The 27,309-nt window shown below is 50.1% G+C and overlaps 1 protein-coding gene across 1 annotated transcript; it reads right to left on the reverse strand.

Moving 5' to 3' along the window:
- Positions 1-4,029: 4,029 nt before the first annotated feature.
- Pard6b (par-6 family cell polarity regulator beta) lies at positions 4,030-25,210 on the reverse strand. Its single transcript, XM_041670898.1, has 3 exons — positions 24,829-25,210; positions 18,205-18,427; positions 4,030-6,638 (listed from the first exon to the last, which is right to left on the reverse strand). The coding sequence occupies exons 1-3, from the start codon at positions 24,892-24,894 to the stop codon at positions 5,815-5,817; spliced, it is 1,113 nt and encodes a 370-aa protein (XP_041526832.1). The 5' UTR covers positions 24,895-25,210; the 3' UTR covers positions 4,030-5,814.
- Positions 25,211-27,309: the final 2,099 nt, after the last annotated feature.

Genomic DNA, 27,309 nt, shown 5'->3' on the forward strand with positions numbered 1-27,309 from the left:
TGTGACAAGCGACTGAGGGCTGGAAATAGCCTGATCAGTATCTCCGTCCCTCCTGGCCAGGTAGCCTGGGGACAAAGGTATGTTCTAGAAGACCTCGGTGGAGGCTGCGTGCTCGCGTTGAGGGCAGTCTGCTCAGGTATTAGAAATGAAGGAATGAGTGCTATTTGCTCTTGTCCTTAAGCATCTTGGGAATCCGGACCGAGAAGAAGGCTGTGCTGATAGGCATCGGTGGTTGTACTGGGTCCCGTGCCAGCGTCTCTCCTCACAGATGACACAGCACAGAAATGCAGACTGAGCCTCTCAGGGGCTCATTGTTGGCATGCCTTTAGCGAGCCTTGCCCTGCTGTGGGGAGTGACTGGAGCCTTCAGAAATGTTTCTGAAGGGCCACATTCCTGCACCTTGGTGACCTAAAGGCCAGGACTGTTCCAGATGACTGAATTACTGCCGTGAGAACTTCAACCATACTGGGGGGCTAGCCTTGTCTACAGAGCCAGCCAGTGACACCACCGCAAATGAACTCCAGGCTCCCGGAATGGGCGCTCTCTCCTTGAAGTGGCACCAGAGCAGACGGGGTAGAAGACAAACCCCTTGAGGGCTTTTTAAAGCTAGAAACTACAGAGCCAAGGGTGCCAGTCAGCGCTACAATGCTTGCCTAGCCTGTCCAAGTTTCTAGACTCAATCCCCTGTGGGGCAGGGAAAAATAGCCAGGTGTGGTGGCTCGTGTTTTATAGTTCTCAGGACTTTTAAAGTCAGAGGCAGGAAGATGAGAAGTTCAAAGTCATCCTGGGGTACATAGTGAGTTGGAGGCCAGCCTAGATAACAGGAAGCCCTGTCCTAACGTCAGAGAGAGCACGCGCAGTGGCTCAACCCTACAGCCCCAGCACTCACGTTGGAGCCTCTGATCTGCACTGTCCATTCCAAACCAGCCAGCACTACACAGTAAGACCACATCTCAAGAAAACGACAGATTAATTGGGCCAGCAAGGAGGCTCTGTGGTAAAAACGCTTGCTGAGTGATGGAAAGGACTCCTGAACATTGCCCTCTCCTCTGACCTCTGCACTGTGACTCTAAGCTACCCTCTCATACACAGACCCCACACACAAACCCATACGCTTGAAAATACTGCAGTGAAACTCAGTACTTAAAAAATTAATAGAGGGGGCGGTGGTGGCGCATGCCTTTAGCACTTGGGAGGCAGAGGCAGGTGGATCTCTGTGAGTTCAAGGCCAGCCTGGTCTACAAGAGCTAGTTCCATGACAAGGCTCCAAAGCTACAGAGAAACCCTGTCTCAAAAAACAAAACAAAATGAACAAATAAAAATTAATAGGGGTTGGAGAGATGGCTCAGTAGTTAGGAGTGCTGCTTGTTTTACAGAGAGCCCGGGTTCAGTTCCAGCATTCATAGAGTGGCTCATAACCATCTGTAACTCCATCCAGTTCTCTAGGATCCAAAGCACTTTTCTCACCTCAGTGGGCATCAGGCACACACACAGTATGGAAACATACAGGAAAAACACTCGTACACATAAAATCAAATTTAAAAGTAAATAAACATTAATGAGGTCGGCCTGAAGAGATGGTTCCGTGGCTAAGACACTGGCAGCTCTTGCAGAGGTCCAGAATGTTTTGTAGCAAACTGTGGGTTTCTGGAATACCCCAAAAGTCAGAAGTGCAGATAGCCTTGGGCCGACACATACCCAAATGGTATTTCTAAAAGTGTTGAGCCCCCTACTCTGAAGGTTCAGGGGCCCCCATTTGTCAGCCCCATCCATCCTGTCCCATTCTAGTCCCGGGACATTTGAACCAGCAAGAAAACTATTAGCACTATAGACTCCCACCACTGCAGAGGGATGTTTACCTGTGTTGTCACATGTGTGTGTGTGCCCACAAAGGCTAGAGGAGGGTGCTGGATCCCCTGGAGCTGGAGTTACAGGCTGTTCTGAGCCACCAGACATGGGTGCTGGGAATCAGACCTGAGTCCTCTGAAAGAGCAGCCTTGGTTTTCAGCCACGGAGCCACCTCTTCAGGCTGTGTCCGGTACGTCGATTTTGTTGTATTGAGACGCTCTCTATACTTAGCCTTCTATCTATGAGACTAGCATCCTGATGTAAGGGAACACCTCCCCAAGGTTAGACTGGGACATGTGTCCCAGGTTAGGGTAATGAAGTCACTGGGCTGGCTTGGCTCAGGCACAGCGGGTCAAGGACACTGAATAGAATCTGCAGGCCACCTTTGCCACCACAAGGCGGGGATCCTGTACCTGAGAGAAAAGCTAACTGAGTTCAAAAGCGTAAGCAGGGAGGGTCCTGCCTAGGTTGTAGTCACCAGACACTCAAGGCCACTTATCTCATGTGCATGTGTGTGGCATGCACATGTTCATATGTGTGACAGTGTGTATATACATAGGAAAACATGTGTACAGACCTGAGGTTGACACTTTGTCTTCTCAATTGCTTTCCATATTATTTTTTTCTTTTTTTAAAAAAAAGATTTATTTATTATAGATACAATGATCTGCCTGCATGTCTTCCTGCCAGAAAAGGGCTCCAGATCTCATTACAGATGGTTGTGAGCCACCATGTGGTTGCTAGAAACTGAACTCAGGACCTCTGAAAGAGCAGTTAGTGCTCTTAACTGCTGAGCCGTCTCTCCAACCCCACTTATTTTTCTTTAGACATTTATTTTTTTAAGAATTTGAGCTGGGTATGGTAGTGCACACCTTTAATCCCAGTGCTCGGATGGTAGAGGCAGATGGATCTCTGTGATTTCAAGGCCAGCCTGGTCTACATAGTGAGTTCCTGTACAGCCTACATGGACAAGCTGAAAAAATAACAACAAAAAAAATCTGTGTGTATGAGCATGCGTGACACTGCACAGATGCCGTCGGAGGAGAACCTGAGGGAGCTGGCTTTGTCCTTTCATGTGGGCCCTGGGGACTGGTATCAGACTGTTAAGATGTGACAGCAAGCTCCGCTGCTCACTGAACCATCTTGCTGGCCTCCAGCTTATTTTTGTGAGACAAGATCTCTCACTGTATCAGGAACTGATTCCACCAGAGCGGCAGGTCAACCGGGTCCAGGCAGGGCTATACAACCACACCTGGCTCTTTTGTGGGTGCTGGGGATCTGAACTCAAGCCCTCGCGCTTGTAGGATAAGAACCCTTGCCTTGGCACCCCATTTACTCTTTGGTACCGGGGACTGAACCTACAAATTCATGCATATTAAGGCTAGCTCTCTGCTACCGACGTCTCAGCCCTGTTCACTTTTGAGAACAGGTGTAAGTTGTCTAGGTTGGCCTTGAATTTGCCATCCTGCCTCAGTCTACCCCAGGAGCTGGAAGGACAGGTCTGTGCTGCTAGGGCTGGCTGGCAACCATCAGTTAACGTTAACGGTGGACATCTCCCGGGCGGACTGTCTACATCACATCATTTTCTTAAAGACAGGGTCTTGCTGTGCAGCCCTGGCTGGCCTGAACCTGTGCCTACCTGCCTCTGCCTCCAGAGTGCTGGGTTTAGGGCATGTGCTACCATACCTGGCTATTTTTATAATTTTAAGGGTATGTTCTGCTTGTATGTGCATATGTGCACCATGGCCATGCCTGGTGCCTGTGGAGGTCAGGAGAGGGTGTCAGCCCCTGGGACTATTGGGAGAGACCTGTAGAAATACAAAAACAACACAGAGGCTTGGTGTGTAGCTCTGGATGGAGATGTGGTAACTGAGAGACCATGTGCTCAGTCGGGGGCACTGGAAAGGGAAGTCAGTGAATCAGCTGTGACTCAGTCTCCCTCCTATGGACCTAATGGATGCCTGATAAATAGTCTAGAAGTTCTCTTTTGATACAACTGCAAACAAGAAAGTAGCCTTTACACAAGTCCGTCTTTATTTGTAAAAAATAATATGTAACTAAAGCTAACTTGATTTTTAAAATCAAAGTTCATTTAGTGATAATGTACATTTTATAATAAAATTGTAGTAAAATACTGACATTTGATAGTTTAAACAAAGTATCATTCATGTAAAAATCATGTTATAGTATGTAAAATTTAATTAGAAAATTCATGGTTCACAACAGCACAGCATCTTGTTGACACAGCTGAGGGCAGAACAGAATTCACAGTGAGGCTCAACGTTAGCAACAACAGAACCGCATGCCAAGCCGCTAACGCTTACGCTTCGTAAGGTGCATTGAGAACCGAGCCAGCAGGATGGGACCCCCCACAACCAAGGCTCGTTGGCCTCACAAGACGTCTCTGGGTCACTTATTTCAGTAAGACCTTGGTGCAAACTCTACTGTCCTCCAAATTAAAAGAAGCGTCAGCAGCTTTGATCGCCATTTTCAGACAGAAGATAAATCTGTGTTTTACAGTTAAAATCTGTACAAAAGTCAAGCCCTGAAGTGTTTTCCCCAAGAGAAAGTTCTAATGTTAAAACTCTGTTTAAAAAAAAAAAAAGAGAGAGAAGAGAGAGGTAGTATGTGGAAGTATTTGGACTTACAACGTTGAGCCCATGTGCTACTTAGCTCATGAATACAACTGAGCCTTCCATACCTAACGTTATCTTCCGTCCCAGAGCCACACTGTGCGAACTCAATCACTCACGGTGTCAGAGCTGGACGCAGCCAGCAAGTTGTGCTGTGTGAGAGGAAGAACTCGGTGAATGCAACAAAGTCACAGGGTTGCCACGCCCAGCCTCAGCTAGGCGCCTGCAAAGAATGCGATCAGTATTGAGTCCAGCTCCCTTCACCGGGTGAGACTTCAACTCCGCGGCTCTCACCACAGAGAAAGAGCGTCCTTCAATCGGAGTCTTCGCTGTTGTAGTAAGAACACAACTGGGAGGCGTGCATACATGCCCCGCCAGCCGGTTAGGTAATAAATAACTGTCAGCCTCGGGGATCCACACATGTGGATCATGGTGCCTGTGCATGCCACTGAGGGCCTCAGGCGAGGGAGGACAACTGCTGTCCCCTCCTCCTGAACGGATGCACAGAAGAGAATAAATAACTCAGACAATTAACACCCCTTCGGGTGGTGAACGTGACACAGGCTTCCCGAAGTGCCGGCAGCGCCCTAGAATTCCCAGGAAGAAAAACTCCATCTTTTGTATAAAAAGTGCACGCTTGTCCTGTGTGTTAAGTCTTTTAACTTGGGGTCCTTTTATCCAACATGATCCACACTGCCTGGTACACTGGAAGAGTGTGGAGCACACTAACCACACACACACACACACACACACACACACACACACACACAAGCGCGAGAATAATCTCCAATGGACTGGGGGTCCACTGGGGGTCAAGAGGTTAAAGGGCAGTCAGTAGGACTGAGGCACCCTGCAACTCTGAAGCTACAGGGTGGAGACAATAACAGGGGGTACTCCAGGGCAGGGTGGTGGGAAGCACCCCTAAACATGGCCAGCTAAAGTCTTAGGAAAACAGAACGAAAACTGCACTTGAAAAAAATGTCACAACCAACAGAGGAACATTTTTAAGGGTCAGACTACATCAAGGTTGGGAATCCAAGAACTGAGGTTCCCAGTGGACCAAGCAGACATCAGACATCACAGAGGAAAAACAATCGGCTCTGCAGGGCAGGTGGAGACGGCACCGCAGCAGGGCTGCAGGCGGGGGCAGCATGCAGTGTTGCAGAGAGCAGCACCACCCCTGCAGCCAGGCCTCTCACCTGCACCATCAGTCCGCCAGCAGCCGCCCATCCCAGCCACGCTTTAGGCTTGCCCACGGAACACCGAGGCCCGGAGGTCCACAGTGCCAGTCTTGTGCCACAGCTGTAGCACTTGGAAAACAGGCGTGGCAGGTTCACAATGTTATGATCGTGCCGTCTTCCTCTAAGAGTCTCTGGTTCGGAGCGCGGGGTTCAAACTCTGTGTCCAGGCTGCTGGGCACAGGCACTGGGTCCTGTGTCGGGGAGAACCCGTTCTGCCCTGACTCAAAGCTGAGCTCGATCTGGGTCAGGGACTCCAGGCTCTGGGCATCAGGGGCGGCCTTGGGGATCTGCTGTGGCTCGCCACTGTCTTCAATGATGATGTCGTCCTCATCGCTGTCCTGGTCCTCTGGCTCAAAGCTGGCTTCTGCCTGCTGCGGGTAGCCCAGGAGGCTGTTGTCAGTAGACTGGCCGGAGCTGCCAGAAGTCCGACTGTTCCTCACCACGTTGTTCCTCTGGTTGGCTGGCCGCACAGTGATGATGAGGTTGCGGCTGTTGGCTATCATCATGTCGGTCACCTGGTCCAGGCTCTTCCCAGACACCTCTATACCGTTTACTTCTAAAACTTCATCATTGACAGCGAGCAGTCCTGTGCTCTGGGCCAGACCCCCGGGGACAAGCCTGGATATGAAGATCCCGGGGACTTTCTCTAAGCCATGTGGTGTCACGCGGACACTGGAGCCGTCACGGATGTAGAAACCCAGGGGCTTCTCCGTGCCATACTTGTACAGCCGGACCCTCCGGTGGGTCTCCGGGAGGATGTCCACATCTATGATGGATGACACCGGCCGGAAGTCCTGGGGCATGCTGATGACGATATGGGGCTTCTTCCTATGGTTGTCAGGTCGTAGCACGTTGCTCAGCACGTTCTTCTTCCGGATCAGGGTGTCCGTACCAAAGGCACTGTAGTCAGCTTCTTCTGCTCGGAAAAAGCAAACACAAGACAGTTACAGAACCGCTGGAACACAGCTGCCCACAGTGGGCCTGGCAAAGGATGGCACCAGCCAACATACATGCTCAGACAAGGAATGCAATGGTGCCTGTCATGCCATAAAGAGAACACTAGAGGGCCCCCTCAGACACAGCTCAAAGGCACTAACTACTGGACTGGCCAGTGAAATTCTGATACACCCAGGCATGGCCCACACATCTAAGTTCAAGGCCAGCCTGGGTTACAGAGTGAAACCCTGTCTCAAAATCTAAAAATCAAAACAACACAGTAAACTGCGGTAGCTCTGCAGGCTCACAGACTTCCCTCCTGGTTTTTTCAGGTAGTGTCTGCGTTGCTAGGCAGGCCTCAATTGCCCAGGCAGCTGAGACACTTAACTATGGGTGTAGGTATGTCACCACTTCAAGCTACAACTTCATTCCCCGAGACCCCCTGAAGTGTTTTGCCTTGTACTCAAGGCAATCCTCCTGCCTCAGCCTCCTAAAAACTGAATTACAGGATATGCCACAATGTTCAACTCAGGCTTTCTCTGTATAACAGCTCTGGCTGTCCTGAAACTCTCTCTGTAGACCAGGCTGGCATCAAACTCACAGAGATCCGTCTGCGTCTCCTCCTGAGTGCTGGGATTAAACATGCACGTGCCGTCACCACCTGGTTTCATTTTTTTTTTAAGACTTTTAAAATTTTTTTTATGTACATTGGGATTTTGCCCGCATGTATGTCTGTGTGAAGATGCCAGATCCTCTGGAACTGGAGTTATAGTTTTGCACTGCCACGTGGGTACTAGAACCGAATCTGGGTCCTTTGGAAGAGTGGCCAGTGCTCTTAACCACTGAGCCATCACTCCAGCCCCCTAAACTCATTTTCAAAAATCACCTTGGGCTCGCAAGAGGACTCAGTGGTAAAAGTGTTTGCTGCCAAGTCTGAAGACCCGAGTCTGGTTCCCAGGACCCACATGGCAGAAAAAGGATCAACTCTTTAAGTTCTTCTCTGAGCTCCACATATACTGTTGGCATGCATGCATGCATGCATGCGCGCGCGCGCGCACACACACACACACACACACACACACACACACACACAGAGAAGTAACCTTAAACCAGACATAGTGGCTCGCACCTGCAATCCTAGCCCTGGTGCAGCAGGGGCAGGAAGATCAGGAGTTCAAGGGCAATCTCAGCTACATAGTGAGTTCAACAGCAGCCTGGGCTACATGAAACCTTCTCAAAAAATATTTTTTTATTTTAATTTAAAAATATTTATATATCTATGGAAATTTTGCCTGCATCTATTTATGTATGCCACATATGTATCTGGTGCCCCCAGAGATCAGAAGAGGGCATTGGATCCCCTGGAAGAATAGACAGAGATCTTAACGGCTAAGTTATTTCTCCAGCCCAAATAAAAATCATTTGTGCCAGGCACAGTGGGGCATGCCTTTAATCCCAGCACTTACTCAGGAGGCAGAGACAGGGGATCTCTGTGAGTTCAAGGCCAACCTGGTCTACAGAACAAGTTCCAGGACAGCCTGGGCCACACAAAGAAACCCTGTCTTGAAAACAAACAAAAAACCAACTTGAGATATGGTTTCACTCTGCGGCCTAGGCTGGCCTGGTACTCACTACGTACAACAAACTGGAGCGATCCTCCCGCCTCTGCTGTGCCAGGATTATAGCGCTGTCCCAACATGTCCACTTCAGCAGTCCCTTTAGATTGTTCTCTTTCGTTTATTTAAAACACGTCCACTCTGTCTAGTTATTACATCCCAAACAAGGACAAGGGAACGGGCACACAGTTCAAGGAAATCAAGAGAGCAAGATGGTTAGGGTGTGGCAGGCAGGAAGGACACTCGCCTCGAACTGGTGAGGCCCTGGGTTCAATTTTGGCACCAGCGGCTGGAAGGGTGGGAGGGAAGGGACCTAACCCACGCATCAACACTCACAGCTTAATTAAGGGAAGCAAGAAGGCAGCAAATACTTAGAACACTTGTCTCTTGGCAAATAAAACTCCCTTCTGCCCCATGGGCTCTCGCTGTCTCACCTCCTGCTGCAGCAGAAGTGTGACCCAGTGCTGTGACAGACTGGGGTGGTGGTGGTAAAGACTAGCAAACTTGGAGCTCCTCAGTCTCCATTCTCAACATCCCCTCCCCCACGATGGAAAGCCCTGTTTTTTTTTCAGGTAAAACTCTGGTTTTTGTTTTGTTTTGTTTTTGCTGGTGAGATGGCCCAGTGGTTAGGGTACTTGCTGCTAAGCCTGATGATCTGAGTTTGAGCCCCGCTGCCCATAAAGTAGAGAGCGCCAACTCCCGCAGCTGTCCTCTGACCTCCACATGCGCACTGTGGCACACGTGCTAGATAAACAGAAAGAAGAAAAATGCTGATGCCTATTAAGTAACAACAAAAACATGTGCCGCCTAATTGTGCACCTGCAGCTGAGTTAATTCCTCACGCCAGCCAGTCTGTCACATGCTAGAGACACTGAGCCTAGACACCGATGTCACCAGGTGACATAAACACCGGGGACTGAAGGGCAACAAGGAAAAGGAAATGAGCAGCAGGAGGAGGGCTGAAGGCCACGTCAGGGCTGGGTTTGGTGCTTGTGCGCAGGCCTAGACTCCAGAGGCTTGAGAGGCTCAGAGGGAACACGGAGCCCAGGCTGCACTGCGCCAGGGACCTTATCTCAAAGAACAAAGCAAAATCTAAACCAACCAACCAAGCAATAGTCAAAGTCAAAACTAACTGGGAAAATGATCAATTAACAAAGTATACTTCAGTCACAGGATTACAGGATGTGGAGGCAGAATCAGGAACCCAAGCCCATCGTCCTCAGTTTCCCAGTGAGGACACCCTGGGCCACATGGCACTTTGTCTCAAAAAGCCCAAACCTCTAATGTGCTCCTTTATCCCCCAAAACACCCAGCTGAGATCCATGTTCCCTGGAGGCTAGAGCTAGCCAGGGCCCTGTACAATGGCTGCCTCCTCACAGGGCCTGCCCCACAGCCAGGAACCCCCATCATGATCTTCAGCTCCCAGTCCAGGGGATTAGGAGTACAGAATAATCGGAGATGAGGTGAGCCCAGGTTTCTTGACTGGACAGGTGACTTCCAGGTTCCTACCATGCCGGTCAGGTATGGGCACCTCAGAGGGTGGGAGTGTCTGGCTCCTCTTCTCAGGTGTGTGACCAGGACCAGGGACACCATGTCTTGGCACCCCCCACCCATAGCCTCTAACAAGGAGTCTGCGCTATGCCCTTTGGCAGAAATGTGCTTTATAGTTTGGTATGAGAAATGAATCCATTGAAACAGGAGTTTTTGGCAAAATCTCACGAAAAGTCGTGAGGATTACTCGTATACTAAACTGTTTACTTCAGAACAACCAATAGCAGATGCCTGCATAACATGTCGAGGGAAATTCCAGACCACAGCACTGAGAAAGCTACCGAGCTGCCTGCATGCCTGCTCATGGGAAACCCTACGGAGAAAACCCAAATCTGCATAATTTGGCAGGGCCTAAGATTCCCTCTGAATGCTCGCTCTAAATTCTCAGAAGCACGGTGCCCGCACAAAGGCGCCTCTGTTCTCCCACCCAGCTAATCAGTTTCCAGCCACTGGGAAAGAAACAGCTGGCCTCAGGCCAGGGTGCAGGGTGTGAGCATAAAGTGTAAAGGTGACCATCCAGGAGGGCCCAGCTGGAGGCCAAGGTCACTCCCAGAGGCCCTGGGAGTCCCACAGACCCACAGCAGACCTGGCCAGGGCCATACAGACACACCCCATGGAGAACTCCGTCCCTCAGCCAACAACCTCTGCTCACTGCCCTAGACAAGGACCCACCCAGAAGCTTCTGAAGAGCCAAATGGGATATCTTCCTCACTCCGGCTCCCAGCTTTACCACAGTGAGCCCTGCAGGGCCTCTCTCTGAGCCAAGACTTCTTTAAACATCAGTTCTGGGAGCTGGTTCCCTCATCTGAGCTCACTGAGGGCCCAGACTCATACACTCTGAGTGGGGGTGAGCCAGGGCCCATTGTGATGGTGGCAACAGAAGAAATGGCCACAGAGAACAGAAAGCAAACCTAGCAAACAAAAGCCTCAGCACAGCACCAAGCATTCCTGGATAGGAAAGACACCATACAGTCCTCAGAAGGCTGGAGGACTCACCCCATTGGAAGGTCAGGGGAAGACAGAGCAGTTGGGCCTGGTGGCATAGCTACTTGGAGGCTGAGACAGGAGGATTGGCTCCAGGCCAGGCTGGAGACCTTAGGGAGGGAGACCTTGTGTCAAAATAAAACAAAGGGCTCGGCAGGGCTGGACACTGGGGAGTGCAGGAAGAGGATCAGGAACACTGCAAGGTCAAGGCTAGCCCCCCCTTAACAAAAGAAGGGCGGGCTGAGGTTAGCACAGAGCCCACAAATCAATGGTGGGACACTGACCTAGCAGGCATGAGGCCCTGTGGTCAATTCCTAGGAACAAGAAAAGGTGAGTGCCAGGTGTGATGGTATTCATATCACTCGGAGCTGAGGCCCAGGGAACGGGGAACGGACAGGACAGCCACAAGGAACTGTGAGTTCAAGACCAGCCTGGGCTACACAGCAGACCTTGTCTGGTTCCACAAGGCACGTATGTAAAGGAATAAGTAGATATATTTCAAGGAAACTTTATAGAAAGAAACATCAGGCCTCTGCTTGCCAATCCCATCTAATCCATAATGAAATGAAGATCCTGGGCAACTCTGGGGCTGGCAGAGCAAGGCAGGATTCTCTGTGGGACTGAGGTGTCTCCCGAGAAGAGCAGTAGCAGGTGACTGGGTAGGAGGGGGAAGACGCAGGTGGATCTCTGTGAATTCGAGTCCAGTCTGGTCTACAAAAGGAGTTCCAGGACAGGCTCCAAAGCTACAGAGAAACCCTGTCTCGAGAAACCAAAAGAAAAAAAAAAGGGAGGGGGAAGATGGTTCCAGATGTAGAGAGGGCGTATATGTTGGGGTGTGTGTGTGTGTGTGTGAAGAAGTCTGAAACATTGGGAAGGAAGCGGGACAAACTGGAGGTTCAGAGCTCCTGGTAAGGGCTTTGGGCTGTTTGTTTGTTTGTTTTTGCAAAGCTCCCTGCAGCGGGCTGGAGAACAGTGGGCTCTCTGAGAATGGTGACCAGTTTGAGGCAGAAACAGCAGGGATGGGAGCCGTGGAAATAAATCAGAGCGTGCGCTGAGCTTAGTGACTGAGAACAGGTTTTCTCTGATGTGGGATCAAGGCTTCTGGAAGGAGCAACTGACATCATCTTGTAAACTGTGGCTCTACAGTTTTCGTAGTAAAAACTTTTTGTGCAAGTACTTATTTTTGTATTTCTTCTTTCTTTCTTTATTTAGTTTTTTTGAGACAGGGTTTCTCTGTAGCTTTGGGACCTGTCCTGGAACTCACTCTGCAGACCAGGCTGGGCTCGAACTCAGAGATCCGCCTGTCTCTGCCTCCTGAGTTCTGGGATTAAAGGTGTGTGCCACTACTGCCTGGCATATTTTTGTTTTTATTGAGGCAGGGTCTTATTGCTATGGAGCCTCGGCTGGCCCTGAACTGACTTCCTACCAGGATTGCAGGCTGTGTTACTACTCCTGCCTCTTGTGAGAATAACTGTGAGGAAAGAAAGAAAGAAAGAAAGAAAGAAAGAAAGAAAGAAGCTACTGTGTGTCCCTTGGTTGTACTAAAATCAAACCCTGGCTCATGAAAATGTAACCTTAAAACACAAAGTCATGTCCAGTGCTAGGTCAAGGTCTAAGAACTGGTTTTCTGCTAGTTACAGGTGTGTGACCACATGTGGAGCAGGAGGCTCTGCCAGCACTGCTCAAAAACGCAGGACACAGCACGTTTGTCACACACAGAACACTAGCACAGCGAGAAGGCAGGGCACAGAAACGATTAGATTGGGGAGAGGGCCTCCTGTGCTCTAACATGTCTTGGGATCCCAGACTGAGCAGGTCTGTTTGGAAAGCTCTAGAAACACATCACCTGGACTCTGTTCCAACAATACAGGAATGACCTGGTAAATTTATGTTGTTGTGAGACAGAGGCTCACTATGTAGCCCTGGATGTCCCAGAACTCATCCTGTAGATCAGGCTGGCCTAGCACTCACAGATCTGCCTGTGTGCCTCTGCCTCCTGAGTGTTAGAATTATAGGCGTGTGTGCCACAATAACTAACGCATACATTTACTGCATGTGACTGAGTATGTGTGCCTGTTTGTGTGCCCGGGCGTGCATGCGGAGGTCAAGGGACAACTTGGGGAATGCAGGTCTCTCCTTCCACCAACGTGGGTTCCAGGAATCAGACTCTGGCTGTCAGGCTTGTGGCAAGTACCTTTCCCCAGTGAGCAACGTTGCTGGCCCGCAGGGAAACACTGGTGCTGGTGGTAGAGTCCCCATGCCGCTGGCCTGACAGGGGCAGTTTTTAAGGCAGCCCAGCACTTCTAGCCTGTCTGGTGCAGCCATGTGGTCACCAGAGCAGGAGAGTGGTCACCAGAGCAGGAGAGTGGTCACCAGAGCAGGAGGGTGGTCACCAGAGCAGGAGAGTGGTCACCAGAGCAGGAGGGTGCTCGCTGCACAGTCTCACCCTTGCCCAGACACAGCAGGACAAACTCCAGCCGCAGGAGCCCTCTTTGTGAAAATAACTTTCAGATATCAGGTTTTTGTTTTGCTTTATTTGGGCTTCCCTGAAGACAATCAGAGAAACAGAGTGTGGGATTTTTCCCTAGCAGAAACTTGTCTTTTTGAAGTGTGGGACACGACTGTCTAGGCACCAGCTGTGAGTGTATACACTCAAGCACCGGCTTTCTACCCAAAGAAACTCCATTCAGTAGCTTATCAGGAGATTCTCAAAGATCACACACTCTTTAAACTTTAAATGGCTTTGGTTAAGTTTCTGGAAAAAAAAAATCACAGCAGAAGAGGGCACAGTCCAGGGTGGTCAACCTAGTGCTTGCACACGGAGGCCTTAGTTTTGAGACCTAGAACCACCACGAAACAGAAAGGAAACAACAGCTAAGAAAACAGACCAAGGCCTCACTTTAATCCCAGCACACAGGAGGCAGAGGCAGACAGGTCTGTGAATTCAAGACCAGCCTGGCCGACGTACCAAGGTAGCAAGTTCCAGGCCAGCCAGTCTTGAAAGGAAAACCAAACAAACCAGAATACAGACTGCTGCGATTCTGCAGTAAGATGCAAGCAGCCTTAACCCAGGCTCCGCTGGCTTAACTCCGCTGACTCCACACAGAGTCAGTGCCTGCTTGAGCCTCTGTTCCTTCTGTTTAAAAATCGTTCAATCCAATCTGATTCAGAATCAAGTCTCTGCCTTGTTTGCTGGGACCTGGTGGTCAGCAGCACATGAACAAACCAGGTATGCCTAGATCTGCAAGGAAAACTGGCCAGGGAGGTCCCGAGAGACCCCCCCCCCCCCCGGGCAAAGCCAGAGGCAGAAAGCTGGGAGCTCCCAGTCCACAGGACAGAATGAGGCCCTGAGGTGGGCTGACTGTGAACTTGCCGGTTCTCATGCAGGACAGTCAGGCTGTACTTGTTCACCCAGGACTCCTGGCTGCAGTGGGTGCCATCACACGATGCTTCAAGCAATAGTTGATGGGTCAACCTCTTTCCAATTGTCACTAAAGTCATAGTGTATTCAAGACTCGTGTGTGTGTGTGTGAGTGTGTGCGCGCGCGCGCGCCACGGAGCTCATGTGGAGGCCAGAGGACAACTCTAGGAGCTGCTGACGGTCTTCCACCATGTTGGGCGCTGGGGATCAGACTGAGGTCATCAGTCTTGGTGGTAAGCACCTTAACCCACTGGGCCATCTCACTGGCTCTCACTATGCACTTGAGGCTGACCTGGAACTTAGCCCAGGGTACCTACCAACTAACTTTCAATCCTCCTGTCTCTACCTCCTGAGTACTGCGATTACAAGGGTCAGCAACCATGCCTGACTTAAATCGAATATATAATACATATATTTATTTACATTATACTTTTATTTGTGTTGTGTGTGCACACAGCCACAGCACATATGAGGAGGAAAGAGAGCAAACTTCAGAAGTGAGTTCTCTCCTTCCACCATGTGTATCCTGGGGAGAGAAAAACTCAGGCTGTCGGGCTTGGTGGCCAAGAGTCCTTATCCTCCGAGCTATCTTACTGGCCCTAAGCCTTAATTTTTTTTTTTTTCTGAGACAGGTTTCTTTGTGTAGCTTTAGAGCCTGTCCTGGAACTCGCTCTGTAGACCAGGCTGGCCTCGGACTCAGGGAGATCCACCTGCCTCTTAAACTGGTCTTAAGCTCCCAGTTTCTCAAGGTCAGGGATTACACGTGAGCCGTGGTATTGTCTGAAGATAGCTTTTTAAACTACATCCCTTACAGCGTGTTGTTAGGGTCCCCTTTTATTGAGCCTCGGTCTGCCTGCAGTGTGGTCAATGGAATTTCATTTCATTATTTTACATCTGTTCATTGGGTTTTGTCTTTATTTTCATTGGCTTTTTGTTTTGAGACTCATTGCGCTGTAGCCCAAGATGTCCAACCGTGGCTTGGGCCCACTCCAGCCTTCTAGTACTGAGTTACAAGCATGTACCACCATAGCCAGCTTCGTGGGCATTAAGGTTTAGAAGTTTGTTTATATGTAGATGAAAGTCTCTCTCTGTGTCTGTCTCTTTGTATCGATTCCCAGAACCAACGCGGTATAAGGAATAATCCCCATATTGTCCTTGACCTCCACAAAGCGTGCTGTGGTGTGTATGTCCCTCTCCCCTCACAAAACAAATAAATGTAAAAAACATAGATACTTACATATATATAACTGCTAATAAGAGGGTTATTATTAGCTTCGAATGATGCGTCCCATCAAGTGTCTTGCCCTCCCCTCTGCCTGTCCGTGTGACATAATCTATCGTTCTCTAGGTCTGGCTTCAAGCTACCGCCTTGCTCGTCTTGCTCCTCTTACAGCTTTTACATTGTTTTATCCTCTTGAAACAATGAAACAGGGTCTTGTTATGGAGCCCAGGCTAGCCTCAAACTGAGTACTCTGCCTGCCTTGGGCTCTTGTGCTGAGATTACAGGCATGAGCCCGCGCATACAGCCTTCACATGTCTGGCATACAGATCCCTAGACCCCCACCCTCTACCCCAGACTGTCATTTCTCATCTGCATGGTGAGATAATTTGTTAAGCCTAGAACCAAACTCCTTATTTCCCCGGCAAGCCCACCTCTCTGCTGGACTGTGATGACTGGTTATCGGGATCAAAACCACAGCTGTGTTCTGCTGTGACCCTCGCTGTCGGCCAGTTTCCCGCCTCGCCTCTCTGCCACCTGCTCCTGGCTCTCCACACACTGATTCTTGTGAGCAGACACCAGGGCCTCTCGCAGTCGGTCTCTGCCCACAGCGTGCCTGCATGGAGCTTGCCATCCCCCTAAGGGCACTTGGGAGCATTAACCCTAACTCCCTCAGGACAGACTGCAGCCCTCAGCAGATGCGGCCGACAGACTTCAGCTTCTCCAAACCCAGAAATGCGAAGTAACCAGGTAGTGGGCATGTCGGACCCCTGGGAGCAACCTAACACTCACCATCCTCCCTTTCTAGCTGCATTCTGGGTTGGCCTGAGACCTGTGAGGTCTTTATCCCACATCACTCAAAGCTCCGAAGTGGGCTTTTCAAATCTTTCCTTTACCAGAAAGGAGCAAGTGGTTCCCAACAGGACAGGGTGTCCATCCCTCCCATCTGTGGCCTCACTGTGTCTCTGTCTCCTTGTCTCACACACAGGGCAGGGCCAGTCTAAAGGAGTTTTAGGACTCAAGGCACTTTTTGAGAGACCATATTTACAGCCCCCATAGCCATCACTTCCCTTCTCATTTCACAGTTAGTTTTACATTTACACTATTGTTGTAAATGGAAGATTCTGCTGGGTGCCACCCTTCCCTCAATTTGTCCGTGTGGTGACGCTACAGGCAGAACAGCTGCTCCATAAAGGATGGAGACTAGAGTAGCCTGCTGCACTGTCTGTCTAGGAGACTAGAGTAGCCTGCTGCACTGTCTAGGAGACTAGAGTAGCCTGCTGCACTGTCTGTCTAGGAGACTAGAGTAGTCTGCTCCACTGTCTAGGAGACTAGAGTAGCCTGCTGCACTGTCTGTCTAGGAGACTAGAGTAGCCTGCTGCACTGTCTAGAAGACTAGAGTAGCCTGCTGCACTGTCTGTCTAGGAGACTAGAGTAGCCTGCTGCACTGTCTGTCTAGGAGACTAGAGTAGCCTGCTGCACTGTCTAGGAGACTAGAGTAGCCTGCTGCACTGTCTAGGAGACTAGAGTAGCCTGCTGCACTGTCTGTCTAGGAGACTGAATGAAGCCTTGGAGGTGGGTAAGCCTCTGTTGCCAAATTTACTCTTCCCCATCAATCCCATAGTGGAATGAAGACTTACTATACACCTAATATGACATACCCCGTGCCCCCCTCAAGACAGGGTTTCTCTGTGTAGCTTTAGATGCTCTAGAAGAACTAAGGCTGGTCTCAAACTCAGAGATCCTTGTGACTCTGGCTCCCAAGTGCTGCTGGGATCAGAGGCGTTTGCCACCACTCCACAGCTCCTAATTTGACTTAAAAAATATCTATGAGGGGGCTGGAGAGATGACTCAGTGGTTAAGAGCACTGGCTTGTTCTTTCTGAAGTCACGGGTTCAAGTCCCAGCACCCCCACAGCGGCTCGCATCTGCCTATAACCCCAGTTCCTGACATCTCTGGCTTCTAACCTATACACATGTATACAGAACCAGGCATACACACACACTCACTAACACACACAATTTAAAAATAAAAATACGAAAAAAAAAAAAAAAAAAGCCGGGCGGTGGTGGCGCACGCCTTTAATCCCAGCACGGGTGGAGGCAGAGGCAGGCGGATCTCTGTGAGTTCGAGACCAGCCTGGTCTACAGAGCTAGTTCCAGGACAGGCTCCAAAGCTATAGAGAAACCCGGTCTCGAAAAAAAAAAAAAAAACAAATAAATAAAAATAAACATAATTTTAAAAACGCAAAGAGGCGGGGCTGGAGAGATGGCTCAGTGGTTAAGAGCATTGCCTGCTCTACCAAAGGTCCTGAGTTCAATTCCCGGCAACCACATGGTGGCTCACAGCCATCTGTAATGAGGTCTGGTGCCCTCTTCCGGCCTGGCCTGCAGACACGCACACAGACAGAATATTGTATACATAATAAATAAATATTTAAAAAAAAAATAAAAAAATAAAAAATAAATAAATAAAAACGCAAAGAGGGAAGGGCAGTGGCAAGATTATAGAGCAGCAGGTCAAAACACTACCTGCTGCCAAGCCTGTGGAAAAACTGACTTCCGCAAGCTGTCCTCTGACCTCCACAGGAGACAGTCTCTTTCTCAGGAGTTAATGGTTAAAAGAACAGACTTTCTTCTGTACATTCAGAGAAGGCTTGGACATTAAATAAGCCAGCAGTATCACCATGCGTTAGCCCCTTGCAAGGTGCAGACCCACTAGGTCAGAGGCAAAGCCTCCATACGAGGGTACTCACCCTTCTTCTGTATAAAAATCCTGAGCAGTGGGTTGGCGGTAGAAACGGCCTTGTGGTAGTTGTCATCATTGTTTATGGGCAGCAGGTCCCCGTGGATGTCCGCGTAGCCCACTAGCACGTCAACATTGGGGATCTTGTGCACATGCTGCAGCAACCCATAAAACTCCTCAAATTTCCCAGGTTTGGATCTTTCCAGCGAAAACCGACGAAACTCGGCTCCAAACTACAAATGTAACATCAGAAAGCAGGAAGTTAGCAGCCATGGTGGTGCATGCCTTTAGTTCCACTTGGGAGGCAGAGACAGGAGGATCTCTGTGAATGTCAGGCCACAGAAAGCCATGCTGTGAACCTCACTGCAGGAGCGGAGGGAAGAAAGGCACAGGCCGTGCCCCTGCCTGCAGCCTCACTCTGTGCCCAGGTCTCTAACTGTGCCTGAAGCCCAGACCAGGGCACCAGAGGCATTCACAGACCTAACTTCCTACCACTGCAGAGCACCCCATAAGAAATTATCTTTTTACAGGCCGACAGAGTGAGGTCTAAGTGGAAAAAAGGACTTTGAGCTTCGTGGCCTGAAACAAATGACGTCATCATGTAAAAAACAGGTCTAAATACGGAAAAGAAGCATCCCCTGAGTTAGTGTAAGAACAAAAGAGCTTATTAACAAACACATCAGCTTTAAAATACTGCCCCATCTGGCTAAGGAGCAAAGCTGTCCGGTCCATCCATCTGTCCAGCTGTCTGTCTGTCCTTGTGCTAGGCTCAGTGTTGGGCTGCGGGGACTAGGAGGCCAGCCTGCTTCAAAAGCTCGGCAATTAGTGGGTGAGGAGAATAATCGCCTCAGGGAAGCTGGAGATCACAGGACCGGCAGGAAGCACCCTCTGTCATCCTATTTACCTTCCAGGTTCCCTAAGGCCACACATTAAAGTATCTCCTAAATCCCTGTGGGACTGGTGTGGTGTGCTCTCAAATGGGAAGCCCAAAAAAGGCTCTTCAGGCTTTTTCAAAAAGTGTCCCATCACATAATTTTAACCCTCTCTTTAGGAGTCACTGGGTATAGAGCATATTAAATGATTAGTTAAATGCCAGGGGCGGGGCTGGAGAGATGGCTCAGCAGTTAAGAATACTAGCTGCTCTTGCAGAGGACAGGAGTTCAGTTCCCAGTACCCTCACAACCACCTCTAACTCCAGTTCCAGGGGATCTGATACCTTCTGACCTCAAAGGGTACACACGTGGTGCTACACACACACACACACACACACACACACACACACACACAGGCAAAACACTTACATACAGTAAACAGAGGGAAAAAAGGAAAGGAAGACGGACTCTGGTTCATGGAGGGGGATCTTTTTTTCTTTGAGGCTGGAAGCGTAGCTCAGTGGCAGAGTATGAAATTAGCACGTGCAAGGCTTTCCAGCCAGAACCACAAAAAAATGCTTAAAGTAAATGTTCCCCAAACATGTTTGACCGGCAGACTTGTTTTCTGTCTAAATTCCTAGGATGGCCAGGAAACATGAATGTTCCACAGGAACAGCAGGTGCCAGGCAGAGAAAGGCCCTCATCCCAACAGGCTTTCAAGACCAACCCCAGCCCAGGGCACCCAGCCATCCAGCCCTTCATTACCTATGGCCGCCGTCCTCTTGCCTGCATATCCACGGTTTGACATTAAAACAAAATTTGCTGGTCCTACTCCTAGCAAATTCAAAGTTTCCAAAACACATTCCTGAGATATAAACACTAACATTCGTCAAGAAAAATCAAGTGACTCATATCTAAAGCTCTCAAAAAGTTAGTCACACCTACACATTTCAGAATAAATAAAGCCCAGGGAACACCCTCCTCCATATCAGTCGTCTGACGATGCTATCAAAGGCAGTTTCTCCTCTCTCCTCTGCTTTCTCGAGTCCAGAGAGCAGGCTGACTCACCCCAGGCTATCACCTCCCTCCCTCCCCTCCCTGGAGTCTGAATGGGAATGCACCTAATGATTTAACCCTTTAGGTTTCCCCAAAACTTCTGCATGCAAGTTCTTGGCCCAACATCTTCTCTGGCTTAAATTCGTAGATTAAAAACAGCAGGTGCCCTCGGCAACCAATGCTGGCAAGGAGGGGAGGCGGTGGGAATGGGTTACCTCTTGCTGCAAAGTAGGATTGTAAAAACTTTTAGGACATGAAGAAAAATTAGAGCTCAAATTAACCCAATCAATAATTATTCGCCTCGGATTTTTTTGGCTGGACCAGTCTGCCTGGAATCCAGATGTCTGTGGACTTGTTTCCCAGCACCTGTTGGCATAGTCTAGAACTTGGTTCTTTGGAGGGAAGGGGAATGAAACCTGATCCTCTGGAAGAGCAGTCAGTGCTCTTAACCACTGACCCATCTCTGTCCCTAATTTTGTTTGTATAGTAGGATCTCCCTGTGTGGCTTTAGTTGGTCTTACAGTGGGAGCTGCAATGTGAAGTGTTTTTAGGACTGTGAACTCTCCATGTGCCATTGAATAGCAATTAGGAAGCTGTCTGTTTCAAGGCTGTCTGTGAGGGGCAAGCGTCTTGGCTGTGAGGGCGAAGCAACCGGGCCCCAGTATGCTAGTTAAGCTCCAGTACAACAGCTACAGCCCCCACCCTCAGGACCAAGGTTACCTAAGGACGTCACCGTGATTACAGAGAACTTTCCCAGTTCTGGAGAAACAATCAGGAAGATAAATCAGTTATCAAAGAAATCACCCAGTTGCTGGCTTCACACTTCTCCCCAGACCTATATTTATATTTACACCACCCATTACCGCATTATCTGTACCATGCCTCCCTTTCCAGAGTAAAGATGATAAAGTCGACACTGTTTCTCTTTCTTTCTTCAAGACAGACAGACAGGGTTTCTCTACACAGCCTGGCAGTCCTAGAACTAGCTCTCGTCTCTAACTCAGAGATCCGCCTGCCTCTGCCTCTTGAGTGCTGGCAGTCTCTTCCCAGCTGACTCTACTGTCTCTGTGACGGAGGCTCCTGGTCGTCATGCATGATCTGCATAGATCCAGTTTTGGTTCCAATCTCTTCATGACCTGCATAGATCCAGTTTTGGTTCCAATCTCTTAATTGTGGTATTATAAAACTGATATCGAACCAGTAAAATGGCTCAGCAGGTAATGGTGCTGAAAACCCACTCCCGAAGGTGTCTTCTGACCTCTGCACCCACACTATGGTACTGGTGAATCCCCGCCCCCTCAGACTCATGCACACCAAGTAAATAATTACAATGTAATAATTTAATGAATGTTTACCATCATGTAGCATAAAATGTAACTCTTTTTTTACAAGCAGGGCTAAGCTAGGACTCCTGCATACACCTTTACTCACAGCAGAGGCAGGCAGACCTCTGTGAGTTCAAGGCCAGCCTGGTCTACAGAATGAGTTCCAGAACAACCAGAGTTATGTAGAGATAGATAGAGAGAGAGAGACCCTGTCTCAAAAAAAGAACAAAAACAAAAAAGAGCATGAATTGCTCTTGCAGAGGACTGAAGTGTAGCTCACAAGCACAGGGAACTTCAGTTCCAGGGGAACCAACGCCCTCTTCTGGATTCCACACACACCTGCATTCATGCACACATATAATCTTTTCTTCTTTTTTTTTAAAATATTTATTTTATTTATTTATTATGTATACAATATTCTGTCTGTGTGTATGCCTGCAGGCCAGAAGAAGGCACCAGACCTCATTACAGATGGTTGTGAGCCACCATGTGGTTGCCGGGAATTGAACTCAGGACCTTTGGAAGAGCAGGCAATGCTCTTAACCACTGAGCCATCTCTCCAGCCCCCTCTTCTTTTTTTTTTTAAATAAAAATTAAGTAAATTCCAGTGGTAGAGGAAGTCAGTCTCTGAGTTCGAGGCCAGCCTGGTCTGCAGAATGAATTACAGGACAGCCAGAGCTACACAGAGACCCTGTCTTAAAAAAAACCAAGAAACAACAACACATTTAAGGTCCACAGACCTCTGTTTTCGTTTATTGGCACGTGGAACAGCCAGACTGCATCTCACCGAGCACAAGTTCTGATTGCCTTGCAGCCCTTTAGGGGAGTGTGCTCGCTAGGAGCGCAGGATGGCAGCTGAAATACACACCACATACTTTGGACAGAACTATGTAAAATATTCAAAATCAGTAGATGGAAAAGAAAAATAAAAATCTTGAAATTCAAATCCCCAAGAACTCAGTTTCCTACCACCAGAGACCCACTCCTACCTGATTTATTGGCACACCTAGAATTGCTACTCATTTCTTCCTATGATAAAAAATTAAAGACTCACTACCAAGATCAGACCATAAAACTGAGTGGTTAGTATTGTGCAACATCACAAGTGGTTTTCTTTTCTGACCTCAAGTCCCACAAGCCAAACTACAAAAAAAATAAATAAATAAATAAAAATAAAATAAAATAAATGCCAGGAGAAAGTTCATGTGTTGAGCCTGGCACAGACAGCCACAACAGGGCCAGAGAAAAGATGTTCGTTTCTGGAGTTACTGTTACCCTTGCATTCAAACAAGACACCTCAATTGGCTATTATGCCATGGAGAGCCCAGCCCAGGAAGAGTATGCTTCTTAAACTACCATACAGTTTTATTATTTTTTTTTTTTAGATCAGGCTGGTCTCGAACTCAGAGATCCACCTGCCTCTGCCTCCCAAGTGCTGGGACTAAAGGCGTGCACCACCATGTCCAGCTCAGTTTTATTCTAAAAAAACGAAACAACAATAACAAAAAAAAAAAACTTAAAAATTTTGGGTACATATGGTCTCTGTACGTGTGCCATGTGCAGCTGCCCTGGAAGCCAGAGCATCAGATCTCCTGGACCTAGTGAGGGGCTGGAGAGAAGGCTCCGTGGTTAAAAGCAAGGCTGCTCTGGGTTTGGTTCCTAGCGCCCATAACGTGGTTCACAAGTAAAACTCCAGACCCAGGAAATCTGATGCTTTCTGGCTTCTGTGAGCACTAGGCATGCATGTGGTACACAGACATACACGCAGCCACTTATATACATAAAATAGGAAATTTTAAAAAATTTACAAGTTCTGGGCTAGAGAGCTCAGCGATGAAAGCATTGGCTGTTCTTCTTAAGGAAGAGCAATTTCCAGCACCCACATGGCAGCCCACAACTGTCCGTAACTCAAGTTTCAGTGGATCTGACTCCCTTGCACGGGCATACACGTAGGCCAAATACCAACACACATAAAAATTAAATAAACAAAATAATCACTTTAAGAAATTAAAAAAAAAAGTATAGAGGCTTTTTGCTTGAGAGGGGTGAGAACTGAACGTGGGTGTCCCGCAAGAGCAGTGCCCATTAGTACCATCTTTCCAGCACCAACAGCCTATTATTACTAAGCAGATCTGGGTTTGAGTCTAGTGCCTATTCTGGTAGATAAGTCCCTCCCTCCCCTTTACGAAGGCTGATCTTACTGTATGGGCCAAGCTGGCCAGGAACTCCTCCAGCTCTACTAGTCTGGCTACATGGTGAGTTCCAGATTAGTCTTAAGTCAAAGTAGATTAAAAAAAAAAAGACATTAAAAGCAAATGTAGATCTGTGATTCTTAGTTAACAGAACATTGCTCTCAAGCCCAGACACCACACCTCACCCAAAGGCTCCAGCAGCTTCCTCAGGCTCCTTGAGCTTTCAAACCACTCCTGGGACCGACATTCCCCCAGGGGTCCCTTAACCAACACCCCACAGGTGTGCGCTACACTGCTCCTGTGTGTCTCACCTCAGTTCTATCCTAAATTCTCAGCATCAGCAATGCACTCTGACCACTGTTCTATAAGTTGTTCCATAAAAAGTCATCCGGCAAGACTTGGTCCTAGAACAGAGCTAGGGAGACGTCACACCCTGTAGAAGCTGGTCATCTTGTTTCAGAATTCTCAAAGAACCAGGCTGTATCATTATTCCAGCTCCTTCTGGCTTTTCAAAGTCAGGAGAAGCTTGCCTACGGTTCCGGTGGCTGCAGATCACCTTCAAATTCCATCTGAAAAGCTCCCTTGGGAAGACCGCATTCCCTAGCTAATCCCCCACAGGCCACTCTGCTCACCGGGCCTTGAGATTGAGGAATTCCTCGGACACTGAAGTCACTATCAGCAGATTGGCAGACCCACCAAGGGGGAAAGCAATCAACGTGAAGGGTCGCACTGAAAAGAGCCGCAGCGTCTCAAACTGTCAAGCGCTGCTCTAGAGTAAGGCGATAGGGCTAATTCCACAGATTAAATGCATACCAAAGTTACAGCTGGAAAAAGAGGCTCTCCTCCATTCGACGTGCCCCCGAACCCCAAGAAGGGGTGACATGAGACAACAGGGTGCTCCAAAACCCTCTGACTCATGCCCGAGGTGAAGGGCTTCCCCAAAGCTATCGCATCACTTAGCATTCGAGCGGTCCCCATCCCACCCCTAAAGCAAGGCGGGAATACGAAGGATGGAAAACAGAGGCTGTGATGCGGAACAGACTCGAGCGCTCCCCGCCGCCGCTCTCCACCAAGTTTCTCTTCTATGTGCTCGGTCCAGCAGATCGCCCTCCGCCCGTGTCCCCACAGGGACAACCCGGGTCCACCATCCCGCCACCCCGCGTCCCCGCCGCCCCGCCCGGCCGCGCACCTTGCTCTTCACCTCCATGGTGCCCAGGCAGCCGCTGCTCACCCCGTGCCGGTGCCCGCGGTTCATGCTGAGCGCCGTGCCGGCGGCAGCCTCGACGGGGGCCGGCCCTCGGGAGCGCGGGCAGCGGGGCCGCGGAGCGCGGGCTCGGGACTCGGAGCGCCGCACGGCGCCTGGTCACCGCACCTGCCGAGGTCCGCGCCGCGCCGCGCCGCGCTGTGCCGGCTGCTCCGCGGCGGCCCGAGGGTCGGACTGGTAGTGCGGCAGGCGGGGACGCGGGTCCCTCCCAGGGAGGCTCGGGGGCGGCGGCGGCCGCGGTGACGAGAGGGCGGAGCACAGTCCCACAGCCTCCGCAGCCTCGCTTCCCGGCTGCCTCCCCCGCGGGCACGCGCGCGGCCCTGCGCTCGTGCACGCAGGCACGGCTGCAGCCGCGGCGGCACGTGCGCGCGCTCACCTGCAGCCTCCGAGCAGCCTCGGCGGCTCGCGCTCCGCCCACACCCAATAGGAAGCGTGCACCTGCGCCCGCGGCGCCAGCCAATCGGCGCGCGGCCTGCGCGGCTCGCGCGGCGCGTGGACGGGCCTCGCTGGCTGAAAGCCCCGCCCACTGCCTCGCGATTGGCCCTGCGTTGCGAGGGAGGGGCGGGATCACCTGAAACTCGGGGGCCTCTCTGTATTGAGCAGGGGAGCAGGAGGACGCATGCGCCGGCTGGGGAGTTTCCGCCCCGAGAAGGCACTCGGGGAAGGAAGGCCGGAAGCGCGAGCGCACCTGGACAGCGGCTCGGGAGGGTGTGTGTTCTGCGCACGCGCGGGAACTCTCCCGTGCACCCCCAGTCCCTGGCGGAGTTCTACTGCGTTGATACGAGGCGGCTGGGCTCCTGCGTCCTTCTTCGGCCCGAGACGCCGTGCTGTGGGGTTTAGGCACCCACTGCAAGTCTTGGCCGCAAGATTCACGTTTTCCCGCCTTTGTGGGGGTTACTAGGGGAGAGGCTGGGGGCCCTGGCCCAGGTTCCTTGGGAGAAGGCTTTAACCTTCGTCTAGATGAACGGTTCTCAACCTGCGGGTCGCGACCCCTGGGGCCGGTGTGGGTGTGTGTGCGCCATCGGAAGCACAGGTGCTAACGATTCAGCACAGTAGCAAAATTAAGGTTATGAGCTAGCAATTGAATAATTTTATGGTTGGGGGGGGTCACCACAGCATGAGGAACTTTATTAATACAGGTCAAGGCATCAGGAAGGTTGGGAACACTGCTCCAGATATTATCTGTCCTGAGGGTTCCCTGGGCCCCGGGAGAGGACCGGAGAGCTGAGGCCTGCCATGATCCCTGCAGGCCCTGGCTCCCTGCAGACCTCACCATTCGCCCTCTCGAGGCTGACGTCTTCTCTCCATGGAGCCATTTCTTGGCCTTTGGCTGTTTGTACCAACGCCAGCCTCTGGGTTGTGTTCTGTTCCCCCAGCGACTGAGCTGTGTCCCGGGGTAACACAACACCACACCTACTCTCTGAGAGCCCCACACTGGGGCTCCTGCCTCTTTTCTGTTTTGTTTACCTGTTGACCCTGCTGCGGCTAGGAGAAAAATGAAGTTCAAGAGACCCTCCAGATTCCCCCTGGGAGCCAGGATGGGCTGAGAGCTGAGCAGTTCATCAGAGGGCTTCCCTTCTGTCTGCCCCCTCTCCTTTTACTGCAGAGCCTGACACCTGCGCCTTCCCTTTTCCTCTGTCATGGGGCCCAGTCTTCCTATTTTCCTTTGTGTATGTGAAGTTTTGGGTTTTTTTTGTTTTGTTTTGTTTTGTTTTGTTTTCGAGACAGGGTTTCTGAGTGTAGCTTTGCTGTCCTGGAACTAGCTCTGTAGACCAGGCTGGCCTCAAACTCCCAAGAGATCCACTTGCCTCTGCCTCCCTAGCACTGGAATTAAAGGCGTGAGCCATCACTGTGAGTTTTGAGCTATGTTCGTCTACTTAAACTAGAGGCTCCCAAAGACGGGCATACCCCTGCTTTGCTAAATTGAAGCAGTTCACGGAACCAGTCTCCTGATCTGCTCTCGGGTATGCCTTTGGGGACAAAGGAGCCAAGTGTGTGACTTCTCCAGGCTACACCCTATGCCTTCAAAGATGAGAAGCTCTTGCCCTTGAACAAATTGGCTCACCAGATGTTAGTAGGAGACACTGAGGTTTCCCTGGCCTTTGAGCACTGGACAGAGAGAGACTGTCCCAAGCTGAATTGGTGGGGCTCTGTTCCCCACCGATACCTATATAGAGCCCTGCGGGGAAATAAGAAATTTGGCCAGCCTGGTCTACAGAGTGAGTTTCAGGACAAGCTCCAAAGCTACAGAGAAACCCTGTCTTGAAATACCAAGAAAAAAAGGAAAGACACCTGGTTGTGAGGGGGCAACCACAAGCCTGGAATCCTTGTGTCAGCCCAAAAGTTGGAGCTGTTTGGGTCCCAACACCCCTTTAAGTAAACTACGAGGAACCTCAAAGTTTGTGT

Source organism: Microtus oregoni, unplaced genomic scaffold, assembly GCF_018167655.1.
Source record: "Microtus oregoni isolate MIOR12 unplaced genomic scaffold, Mior012 000020F_ref0000438, whole genome shotgun sequence".
NCBI lineage: Eukaryota > Metazoa > Chordata > Mammalia > Rodentia > Cricetidae > Microtus > Microtus oregoni.

Excerpts from the sequence above, each read along its gene's own strand:
- Pard6b (XM_041670898.1), bottom strand. The coding sequence starts at position 24,894 with ATGAACCGCGGGCACCGGCACGGGGTGAGCAGCGGCTGCCTGGGCACC. Across the intron at positions 18,428-24,828 it reads CCATGGAGGTGAAGAGCAAG|TTTGGAGCCGAGTTTCGTCG; the intron begins GTGCGCGGCCGG and ends TTACATTTGTAG. Across the intron at positions 6,639-18,204 it reads GATTTTTATACAGAAGAAGG|AAGAAGCTGACTACAGTGCC; the intron begins GTGAGTACCCTC and ends TTTTCCGAGCAG.